General features: G+C 48.2%; 1 protein-coding gene across 3 annotated transcripts in view; it reads left to right on the top strand.

Moving 5' to 3' along the window:
* The window catches only part of EFCAB5 (EF-hand calcium binding domain 5), a 154,390-nt gene that overhangs the window by 38,637 nt on the left and 103,042 nt on the right, over positions 1–12,711 (top strand). For all 3 annotated transcript variants that reach the window (XM_063955958.1, XM_063955959.1, XM_063955960.1), the window contains exons 6-7: positions 1,676–1,831; positions 2,679–2,781. In XM_063955958.1, the coding sequence (XP_063812028.1) occupies positions 1,676–1,831; positions 2,679–2,781 (259 nt within the window). The remainder of the gene's footprint in view (positions 1–1,675; positions 1,832–2,678; positions 2,782–12,711) is intronic.

Raw genomic sequence — 12,711 nt, 5'->3', positions numbered from 1 at the left:
TATTGGACCTTTTCCAGTAGAAAGTGTTATTAATCCGGTGGCTTATAAGTTGAAACTGCCTGCTTTTTTGAAAATACCCAACTCATTCCATATTTCTCTCCTCAGACCACTAATTCTCAATCGTTTCCAGAGAACGCTTCCAGCAGCTTCAAAGGTACGAACTCATCGGGGCGTGGAATACGAGGTGGAAAAGATATTAGACTCTCGACATCATTATGGTCATCTGCAATATCTCATTGACTGGTCTGGATATGGTCCTGAAGAGAGGAGTTGGGTCGACGCCATGGATGTACATGCTCCACGTCTGATCCAAGCCTTCCACAGACTCTTCCCTGCTAAGCCTCGTGGGTGTTCGGTGCCCACCCATAAAGGAGGGGGTACTGTCAGGAATCGGCGCTCTGCTACGTCTCACTTACCAGCGCGCTGGTGTGCGGGCCTCCGGAGGTCTTGTCCCCAGTTGCGGCTGCATGGGTGTAGTAACCGCGACCGTTCTATTTCACATTGCTGAGTACTCCTGAGTCTGGTCCTGTGTGGGTTTTGCGGCGTGCCGATGTCCAGCCTGTGTGGACGTTACCATGACACCTGCATGCAGCTGATTCTGATGTTCAATCCAGCTTATATCTCCGCCTGCAGTTTGTGTCCAATCACTGCTGGGCAGGAGGTATAACTTCCAGCTTGTGGCTCTCTCACTTTGCCTCGGACAACAAGTCACACACCGTGTGCCTTAGTTCTTCTGGTTCCTGTTTCCAGCGATCCCTGTGGTTACTTCCGTTTGTTCCAGTCTTCATTCTCACAGCTCTCCTGTTAAACTCCGGACTCCAATTCCATCCAGCCACAATCACCAGCAGCAGAGACTCTCCTCAGGTGTTCATATTACCATCTCACTTGTACACTGGCTATCTGTATTCCATCTGTGCATTTCAGCAGTATTACTATTGATGGCTTAGAGACTGTTTCCTGCTTGAGCCTAGTAAAGCTATCTGGACTCGTGTGCTTTATAGAGACTGAGTGTTTCTTATACATACCGGAGTTTTGCCTTTCAAGTTATTTTATTTTACGTTATACTGAGACTGTGTGCTATCAAGTACTATTGGACTTTAGTTATATCATCTGCCTTCAGTTTTGTTGTTTCACATTTCATTTGCAAGAGACCTCAGCTATTTAAATCCAGTTATCAACCATTGTCATTCCATTACCGGTTTTCTGTTTATACTGTGTTATCCGATCTGCTCAGTAACAATAAAATATCAGCGCCTATGCGCAGGACTATTATATTGCCTCCACGTTTTATCCATTAGACCAACACTGACCCACTAGCGCCCCCGCCGGGGACAGACAAACCTAGAGACCTGACAATCATCATGCTGCCATGATGATTGGCCTGTTTTTACGTTGAGGCCTGGAGCTGGAGCTCCATCCTCCCCATGCTTAATTTGGCCCTGTTAGAAAGTAAATAAAACAAGGGTACTTCCTGGTATTATAGAGAGTGATGCATGACTGAAGCCTACACACAGACAACCCTTTACACTTCTAAAAGCAGCTTATCCACTAGTCATACCCAGCCGAGTTCCATCGTGCATTGTTTCACTTGTTATGCAGGAAAGACTAAACATATATTAGTAATTTACTATTCTCATGTATATGTACTGGGTGTTGTCTACCATTTTCCTTGCAGTATGTGCATCCAGTTATCAGTCACATCAACACAGACTTGTTCCAGCAGTTTCTGCAGCACATGGCACAGTGCGCTGACACGTTCCGGGAGACAGTCATACATGATATTTGGAGACAAAAGTTTTCAGAGCTCTTTCTTGCCTGTGATTGGGGAAAGGTTTGTACTACTATTTATTTTTATTTTTTATTTTCTATGATATCTGAAACTGCAGATGACACATTATCGGGCATATTTATCAATTTATATTATTGTAGTATCACTTAAATGTACTAATGACCTATTGGAGGAGAATTAGCTAAATTATCCCCCAAGCCCTTAATATCACATTTCTTTAGTAAGCAGAATGCATTTCCCATACCTGTAATGGGAAATGGAATATGCTGCACATTTACTAAAATCTAATTGTAAAAAAATACCTGAGGGAGCCGTGTGATAATAATTCCATCTTTAGATGGCATTATGCAGGCTTCCCTCTGGTTCCCCTACTCTACTGCAGCCTTCCCTGCCTGCTTGCAGAGAAGGCTGGACTGACGATAAAAGAAAGTAAAAAAAATAAAATAATACAAAAAAACTTACAGTACCTGCACGCTGCTGTAGCCAGGGATCAGAGTCTGGCTCCTTCTTTGTGTGTCACCTGTCAGCTGATGCTGTGAAACTCTCACTTTACAGCAATGAGGCCAGCCAGGAGTTTCACATCAGAAGCTGGACACCAGGGATGTGTAAGCTTACTGGGTTGGGATGGGGGGGTTTGCAGTGCATGCTCATTCACGAAAAATATCCTAAGTGCTGCGGTGAGAAGAGGGACGGAGCTTTCTCGCAAGCCGAGTCTGAGATGCAAATTGTGATAAATTTGCCCCTAAGTATCTCATGCATATGCTTAAAATAAAAATATGTGTTAGAAGTCACCTTGTGTGACAAACTGCTATTATATAGTAGCCATTGCAGTTATTGGAGGAAGACATTTACTATGCCTTAACATATTGATTTTTTAATTTTTTTTTAGGTTGGCTTCCTAGACAGGCAAAGGGTTCTTGCTCTCTTGGAAATGTTCTATGATGGTATAACCTCTGAAGCGGAGGCGTGGCAGCCACGAAACCCTCGGCAATGTAAGGGAACATACTTAATATTTACAAGTAGTTCATTTGTTTTGTTTAATCATATTCCACAATGTACAGTAGTTGTAGCATCCATCAATGCATGAGAAATGTATTGTGCTCATTTCTAAAACATGTTATGAAAATATCTGAGAACACACACCTGATACTGTGTGACGGAGGCAAAGCAACAGTTCATGTGTGAAGCCTCAGCAGCCAGATTCAGCCCAAAAACAAATGTTGCCGTAGCGTATAAAACCAAAAAACCTAGTAGTGATCTTTACTGCCCATGATCACATTGTGTTGTAAAGAATAGTGAAGAACGGGGAGGAGAGAGCTTTTTGAGGGCTCATTGTCATTTAAAGGTGGACGCATTTATGCCTAGAACATATGTAGAAAAAATGCATGCAAGAAAAAGCACGTTTACAATTTATATGGTCACTATTACTCATCTCAAGATTTGTCCACATGTACAACAGTTGCATTTACTCCTCATGTATGTGAGGCGTACAAGTGTCTATACTTATATGATAGACATAGCATAAGATAAACGGCTAGAAAACATCCCATTGGGAGAGTTTACTTAGGACTGTTCTGTGTCCAATGAACAAGTCATGGTAATGAGGAAACATTTTTTTTTTTTAGAAAAGCGATATAAAGGAACTGTTGGGGAATAAATCCTTCAGAGATGTTCATACTATTCATTGTAAATGTTTGCTGGGATATAAATGACAAATAAGTGAGAAAGAAGTTGTTTGATTAGCCTTCAGTTCACAATTTAATAGGAACTATAAAAATGTAAAACACATTTTTAAAAACCATTATTATTATCATTACCAGTTATTTATATAGCACACACATATTCCGCAGTGCTATAGAGATAATATTTGGCCATTCACATCAGTCCCTGCCCCAGTGGAGCTTACAATCTATATTCTCTACCATATGTACATGAGCACACATTCACGCTAGGGTTCATTTTTGTTGGGAGACAATTAACCTGCCAGTATATTTTTGGATTGTGGGGAAAGCCGGAGTACCCGAAGGATACCCACGCAAGCACAGGGAGAATATACAAACTCCCCAGAGTTAGAGCCATGATGGGAATCAAACCCATGACCTCAGTGCTGTGAGGCAGTAATGCTAACCATTACGCCATCTGGAAAATCTTATTGTGGGATTCTTTTTCTAAAGAACATATTACTCGACAACCCTATGTCTTTGCAATTGGATAGCACTTAAAAATTTATTGGGGGGACTGGAGAGACGGCTGGAAGCAGGAATTCAGAGCTCCTGCTAAACATCCACAAAACACCAGCTGCCGTTGAATTTATTAGCTCCTTCATACCCCTACAGTTCCCCCTGGGGCTCTGGTTACCTGAGTGCCTGGTCGCGGAGCCGGGAGACCGTTTTTACGGTCTTTGCAGGTTGTGGCCTGCGCCGGGTGCCGGAGCCGCAGGCTAAATTTTCATGTATGGGCCGACGGGAGGCTTCGTGAGCAGCGTGAACGCCGGAACTACCCGCGATCATCGGAGCACCTGGACTCACATTACCACCTGCTGAGAAGCCTCTGAGACCCCCCTACAAGGAGGTTGGTGGAGCGGCTACTGAGACCCGGCGCTCGCGGACGGAGAGAGTCGCGGGACCGCACTTCCGGTGCTGCGGCACCACAGTTCTGTCCCTGCCTGCTGCGGACTCCCTACGAGGCGGCTGTGCCCTCCCTGCACCCCTCTCCCCCTGGAAATATAATCTGCCGGCGCTGGGTGGGGCGGAAGGGGGCCTTGGAACTGAGGAGGCCTATAAGCACCACAGTTATATGAGAAGACTGTGGGAGATCACCTGACACTCTGGGTCTCTTACATTGCATCAACTGCAGAGGCACCACAGACCTACCAGGCCCTGCTTCCCTTCATCTTCTGCTGATTAAATCTTTCCTCTAAGCTGGATATCTCCTGAATCACATTATAGTGGGACGGGATACCCCCTATACCACCACTGTTGATCCTCAGAACCAGTGCTGTTTCTCCAGTCCGTTGCCACAAAGTGAATTACAACTCCTACCCCCTCCTCTCGTCGCCACGTGTGTGGGAGGTGAGTGCGATTATCTCAATACTTACTAATTAATCTTCAGTTGGCGTGCTCATACGGTGATGCCGCTGGCCGGATTGCCGTTGTAATTGAAATATTACACTACTGAAAATATTTACCACGCTCTCTAAATCTAGCTACTTACTCTCCCACATAAACTGGCGATATCAAATTTTTTTTTTTTTTTTTAACGATTTTCTTTATTTACACCAAGAGAGACTGAGAAATCAACAACACACGGTACAAGAACAATGGCATAATAAAGTGCACTCAACAGTCTTCAAGGCGTCAATTTTCCAATTTTTTCAAATATAGTTAAACATATAGCAACATTACTCCTCGAGAGAGAAGCGTATAGGAGGGGTAACTGGGAACAACAGCGGGTAGAGGTAAAGGGGAGGAGGAGGGGGAACAAAAAGGAAAGAAAAAGGGGAGAGAGGGGGCATCAGAGCTGTTCTATGCTCCAGTGGGAGCACGACATCTGGGGAGTCCTAAGACCACATATACACTATAAAGCATATAGGTTAAGCGTACCTGCGGGGTATGTATCAGTGCACGGTCTCATCGGATTTGAGAGTGCTTGCTTGGCGGTGTCCGGAGGGAGGGCTCGAGCGGGTCCCACTCGGGGGTCAATGAAGTGGGGTCAGAGGTCAGGTTTGAGTCTAATTTAAGGAAGACCGCGCGGATATCCAGGGACCCCAAACTAATTCAAATTTGTGGGGACAGTCATGCAGGTAATAGGTGATTTTTTCCATTTTGGCTACGAACCAGATATGGTTGTTCAGGGCAGGAATCGTGGGCGGGGCGGGGGATTTCCAGTTTTTGGCAATCAAAGACTTAGCCGCTACTAGTATGTGGGAAATTAATTTATTCAAGAGGGGGTCAAGGTCCGGGATCGGACGGGCCAGTAAGAACATCCATGGGTCTGGTGTGAGTTTAAGCCCAGTTATCGAGTTCAATATGTCCAGTACTTTTTTCCAGTAGGTAGCGATACGTGGGTATGTCCACCAGATGTGGAGGAGAGTGCCCCGTAGGCCGCATCCCCGCCAACATACCGGGGTGGCAGAGGGGAACATCCGGGATAGTTTGTCTGGTGTATAATACCACCGGTAATACAATTTATAGGATGTCTCCTTGAGTCGGGTAGAGATCGAGCTCTTAGCGATGCCCTCTCGTACCTCCTCCCAACAGGATTCGTCGGGGGGGGGGCCCAAGTCCCTCTCCCACTCTCGCTCGTGGCGGGTCTGCAGCCCAGAGGAAATCCCGACCAGCAGGGTATATATTTGCGAGATTAGCCCTCCACTTACGGGCTTTGCAAGACATAAAGACTCATAAGGTGTAAGGTCCCGCTGGGCATCAGTCTGTGGCAGGGATTGGAGGAAGTGACGGAGTTGAAAATATTCAAAGAAGGGAGGAGAGAGTGAGGGGAATTTAGATTTAATATCGTCTAATGACATCCAATGGCCTTGTATGGATAGGTCGTGGACCACAAGGATCCGGGCATTAAACCAAGCCGTAAACTTACGAGGAGGGACCCCGGCAGGGAAATCCGGGTTGTCCCAGATGGGTGTGAGAGGGGAGTGTGAGGAAGATAGGCTGTATTTCGTAATAGCCTTGTGCCAGGTAGAAAGGTGAAACTTAAGGGAGGGAGGGATGTCCTTGTGAGCCAGCAGATATGGTTTGCCCAGGCCCCACAGCGAAGCCATCGAACGAATTCCCATAGAAAGTGCGGTAAGATCAACCCATGCAATACTGCCACGGGGCGCATAAGAGGCCACCATTTGACTGAGATGGCTGGCCAGATAATAGAATTTGATATCGGGGAGTCCTCGGCCACCCGCAGAGCGAGGGAGCCGAAGCGTATTAAAAGCAATCCGTGGGGGTTTGTCGTTCCATACGAACCTCACAAATGAGGCCCGGGCATCCCTGATGACCTTCTCTGGCACCCTCACAGGTAGGGTTTGGAATAGATATAGAAGTTGTGGCATGATTGTCATTTTGAGGGCGATTATCCTACCCAGCCAGGATATGATATGAGTCCTCCACCTTGTCAAATCTGATTTAATCTTGCTCAGTATTCGCGGAAAATTTTCAGAATATAGGGAGTTATAATGGGAGGTAATATAGACACCTAGGTACTTAATCTTATTGGTCTGCCATCGTAAGTCATAGGAGGACTGCAGGGAGCGCCTGAGGTCTCCAGGGACATGGAGCAACATGGCTTCGGATTTAGAATAGTTTATTTTATATCCTGAGAGGGAACCATATTCCTCTATGATCTCGTATAGGGCGGGGAGGGATGACTGCGGCTGGGTTAGAGATAATAGGACATCGTCAGCGAAGAGCGAGATCTTAGACTCCTTTGAGCCCATCTGCACTCCTCGAACATTGCTGGACTTCCTTATCATGGCTGCCAATGGTTCAATGACCATGGCAAACACTAGGGGTGAGAGAGGGCATCCCTGTCTAGTTCCATTAGCCAATGGGAAGGCAGGGGACAATATCCCGTTGGTGAGGACTTTTGCTATTGGGGAGGAATAGAGTGCAGAGACCCCCGTCAAAAATTCCGCCGATATCCCGAACGCCTGAAGAGTCTGCAGTAAGAACGGCCATGAGATACGGTCGAACGCCTTCTCTGCATCAAGTGATAGAATAATAGATGGGGCTTGCCTATTATTCAACAGGTGGATAATATCAATTGCTTTCCTAGTGTTGTCTCTGGCCTGGCGTCCTGGGATAAATCCCACCTGGTCGTAGTGTATCAGTTCAGATAGTACACCGTTAAGGCGGGTGGCCAAGATCTTTGCATAGATTTTAATATCGAGATTCAATAAGGATATGGGGCGATAATTAGCACAATTTCGCGGGTCTCTGCCCTCTTTATGTATGACTATTACTCTGGCCTCCAGCATAGTACTTGGAAATGGGGCGCCATGTAGGACTGCATTAAACAGTACTCGTAGATGGGGGACCAACAAAGGTGCAAATTTTTTGTAGTATGAGGCCGAAAAGCCATCAGGGCCAGGGGCCTTAGAAGATTTAAAGTTTCTCAGGACGGCCGATATTTCCTCCTCCGTGATGTCTCTATTCAGATCTACAGAGTCTGTGACAGATAGTTGGGGGAGATCGGCTCGGCGTAGGAATTCTGAGATTAGCGTATCAGGAGGGTCGGGGCTCGGGGCCTTGGGGTTTAAATTATATAGCTTGGTGTAATAATCACGGAATATCTTGTTTATACCCTCTGGGTCATATGTAGGTTCCCCAGATTCAGTATTTATCGCTAGTATATTATTACGGGATCTTTGTGCTCTGAGGCGGGATGCCAAGATTCTATCGGCTTTATCGCCTTTCTCGTAGAAGGTCTGGTTAAGCCTCTGGAGAGTCTTCGCCGTGCGTTCTGACAGAGAAAGTGACAGTGCGTTCCTAGCCTCTAGTAGGGGCTCTAGGTTAGACGGAGTGGGAGAGAGTTTATGCTGACGCTCAAGGGCCTGGAGTTTCGTAGAGAGGGAAAGGAAGCTGTGCTCACGGGATTTTTTGAACCTAGCCGCCTGGCTTATCAGGTGGCCTCGGAGAACCGCTTTGTGTGCTTCCCACAAAGTAGTTGGGGAAATCTCTGGGATATCGTTAAGAAGGAAGTAGTCGGCTAGGCAGACCTTGATTTGAGAGGCGACTTCCTGGTTGTGTAATATGGAGTCGTTCAGACGCCAGGACACGGGGGGAGGGCGTGGGGTAATAGATTGGAGTTCGGCAGTGATTGGGGAGTGGTCAGACCATATCATAGGGAGAATACTGGCAGATTTCAGTTTAGAGGAGATATCCCGGCTGAGTAGGATCATGTCAATTCTAGAGTAGGTCTTGTGTACAGAGGAATAAAAGGTGTAGTCTCTGGTCAGCGGTTCAGATACCCTAAAGGAATCGAATAATAGGTGGGTTTTCAGAAGGTCTAGCAGAGCAAGTGACGCCACAGTCGGTCTGGAGTAGCGGGGGGACCTAGGGTTGGGAGGGGATGACCTGTCTAAGGAGGCATCTAGTACCTCATTAAAATCTCCAGCCATGATGACTTCTCCTCTACCGAATCTAGTTAGTTGAGCACCTAGCCTCCCGAAGAATGTAGCTTGGTTTTGATTTGGGGCGTATATATTTATTAGGGTACATAGGGTATCATTCAGCTTCCCCACTAGAATAAGCCATCTACCTGCTTTATCTGCATGACTGTCCAGCAATTCAAACGTAAGGTGGGCCGCTATCAGGATGGAAACCCCCCTCTTCTTACGTGTGGCATCGCATGCATGAAACGTAAGGGGGTAAGCTTTGGATTTTAGGTCAGGGTGTAGGGATTTCTTAAAGTGAGTTTCCTGTAGGAAAACTAAGTCACCTTTGGCCTGCTTGAGGGAAAGGAAAAGTTTAGTGCGTTTGTTAGGGCTGTTCAAACCTTTGACGTTGTGCGAATAGACTTTAAGAGCCATGTTCGACCGGGTCTCGAAACGCTTCACCATCTCCCTCCAGACACCGCAACCCTACGAAAACCAGGACAAAAACAATATGAATGCGTGCAGTATATGGTCGGTATTTATACATTGGCGGACAAAGGAAAAGAAAAAACACATATACCAAATTGGAGACAGAAACAGGGAGGACAGAACGTGGGAAAGACAGGGAAAAGAGGAAAGTTGGAGGCCAGAAAAAACGGCATCTGGCCATACGTGCCGGTCAAGGGGAAACCAAGAGGGGTCACCGGGTGACATCGACCGGTCTAGGGTATAGGACCCATATGTGGGGACGCGGCCTGGCCGAGCCAGACGTAACATGGGTAGCGGACACTCATCACAGTGCCCCGAGTCTGGGAATCTACCTTAAGGGGGGGGTATGTGTAAATATAGCCGCTCCCTCCATTCCATCTCCTCCTAATTTATCTAGCAAAATAACAGCGGCCAACCTGGGTTGCCGTATCTGGGCAGCAAAACATTTGGTGTGGGGAGGCGGGACAATGTTGGGGCAGAAACAGGGGGAGGGCATGTCTGAAAAAGGTAAACACACATATGAACGATACAGAATAGCGGAGTAAGATAACATTTAAGCTGGACTGTCCTCAGGAGTCATGGCCAACAGAGGCGGATTTCCGCGCTGAGGGGACTCGTGTCCAGTCGCGATTCAGGGAACGTCTCGGAGTGTCGGTCGTTTCTGCAGAAGGATCTTCATTTAACCGCATTGGAGACTCGGGTATAGCTGGAGACGGAGTAACGCCTAGGTTACGGAGGAGATCTTTAGCCTCGGCTAGGTCCCTAGCCGAGTGAAGGCGGTTATGATGCCATACAAGTATGCGGAAGGGGAATCCCCATCTATATCGGATGCCCTTATCGCGTAAAGCCATAGTGATGGGGCGGAGTTCCTTTCTTTTGAGTAGTGTACTAGGAGCGATGTCCTGGAATATTTGGAGGGGATGTCCTAGAAAGTCCAGTTTGGGAAGCTTCCTAGACTCCCGGAGCAGGTCCTCTTTGGCCGAATAATAGTGGCATCGGAGTATGACATCTCTGGGTTGGGCTTGATCTTGAGATCGGGGGCGAAGAGCCCTGTGGGCCCTATCCAGCAGAAACTGGTCTTCCGGGGTTGAGGGCGAGAGATGAACAAACAATTTCCTGAGAAAGCCGGGGAGGGATGCCATATCAATTTCCTCGGGGATCCCCCTGATGCGAAGATTATTCCGGCGCGCCCGATTATCCTGGTCCTCCTGGTGCTCCAGGATTAGGCGCATTTCTTGTCTCAGGGTATGGACGTCATCCTCTATCCCCTGCTGAAAAGCGGCCACTTCGTCCATTTTGGACTCCAAGTGGTCCGTCCTGTCCCCCAGGTCTGTGATGTCGGCTTTAAGAGATGTAATAGCGGTATGAACCTCCGCCTGTACCGCCTGTACAGATTTCCTTGTCTCCTTAATTTCGCGGAAAAGCATATGGAGATCCTTTCGGGTCAGAGGAGAATGGTCAGAGTCCTCCGAGTCTGATACGTCATGTTGTGACGCAGCCTCTTGTCCTGGTGTTTTGGAATTTGAGTAGGCATATTTTTTCAGGCTCGGGGTCGCCGTTGCCCCCTGTTGCTTTTTGTTGCCTTTAGGCATGTTGACCATGTGTGTGTATATGTTGATTAGAGCGAATCGTTGCAGCGGTGCGTTTAAGGCGGTCCCGGTGGTAGGGGAGGAGCAGCTTCAATGTTATGACATAGGCGACTCCAAGACTCAGGGCATATCCCGATGAATCACATTATGGGTGATAGAGTGCTCAGCCTGCAGCTGGAATCAGGCATGAGGGCTGCCAGCAGGTGGAGCTCTAGGTTCAAGGATCATAGGTACTGCAGAGCATAATAAATGAGGGATATATTTTGTGGTGGGAAACACTGGACTGGTGAAGAGACAGGGCCAGAGGGTCCCCCCTGGTCCTGTTTACTGTAGGCCTGGGTGGATTGGGCTGTTGAGCCTGTGGTGAGGAACAGTGTAGTACTGTCAGGGCCTCCTGTTCTATTACTGCAGGTCAGGGATGCATGATTGGAGTATCCTACCAGGGTCAACAGAGGGGGGCTCCTATTTGCGGACCAGCCGACTCACAGGGTCCCCCAGTCTCACCTTTGGCCGCCGAGGGCCTCACCTGTATCCCAGGCTTCCGAAGCAAGATGGCCGCCAGCCTCCACACTATCTCCCGCAGGCTTGCGTGATAGACCCTGCAGGGTGGGGGGATATACAGTACAGGTGGTCCCGGTGTAGCGGGGAATCACCGCCGCCGACGTCCGTCGCGCAGTGGGGGGTCTGCCCACGGCCTCCGGCGGGTCGCGGCAGACGTCACAGTCCCCTCAGAGCTCCGTGCAGGCCGCCGCCCGCTTTCGGTCCCTCTTTCCGCCAGACGATAGCGGGGCACTGCACTTGTGGTGACCGCTGGTGAGGCCGCAGTGTGGTCAGCAGCTTGTGGTATTTCCCGGCGGGTCCCGTCGCCCCGAGCGGGGTCCACTCCAAAATCCAGCCCCCGGCTTGTGCTCAGCACCTAGGCCCCAACCCGCAAGGAGGCAGGAGGCCTCCTCCGGCTCCGGGACTCGGCTTATCAGGTGCAGGGGGGATTAATTAAGGCAGCTGGTGTGGATTGGGACCGAATATGGGCCAGTTAGGGGTCTTTATTGGGCACTTTCGGTTCTGGGGTCGGGAGCTGTCCTCAGGCACGTCCTTCCAGTCTGCCCACCAGGCCACGCCCCGGCGATATCAAATTTATACCCGGTTAACACAATTGCATTCCGCTGACAACTTGGTGGACTACACCCGCCCTCAGTTTCCCCTAAATCGACACATTTCACAACGATATGTGAATTCACACCACCCGCAGCTGTGATGTAAAATTCTTCATGCTTCCAAAGCCAAAGGCATACCATCTCATCTATCCGACCCTCATGAGCTCATAATTGTTATTATGGACAAATTCTTAAGTTCTTCTGCACCAAAACCCCAAAGATATAGAAGTGGAAGCAAACGCGGGGAACCAAGCCCCAACTCTCCATCACTGTCCTCTAATCCTGTCGGCTTAGACAGCGAAGATGAATCACCGCCTACCATGGCCCCGAAAGCTCCCCCCGCTCCTCCTTCCTATTCGGAAATAGTGAAAGCGATTAAGGAAACCGTGGAACCTTTATTACAAGCACAGGCGGATAAATTTATGACCGCAGTATCAGACCTAAAATCAGAGCTTGGGTCTATGACTCGCAGAATCTCGGTGAATGAGAATAGGATTGGAGTTAACTTCAAGGAAATTGAGGATCTTAAAGAACAGGTCGTATCTTTAACATCTTCGCGCCAACATATGATGATGAAGATGGACGACCTAG

This window comes from Pseudophryne corroboree, chromosome 2 (genome assembly GCF_028390025.1).
Source record: "Pseudophryne corroboree isolate aPseCor3 chromosome 2, aPseCor3.hap2, whole genome shotgun sequence".
NCBI lineage: Eukaryota > Metazoa > Chordata > Amphibia > Anura > Myobatrachidae > Pseudophryne > Pseudophryne corroboree.
The sequence above is the reverse complement of the archived record's forward strand: the minus strand, read 5'-3'. Positions and strand labels throughout refer to the sequence as shown.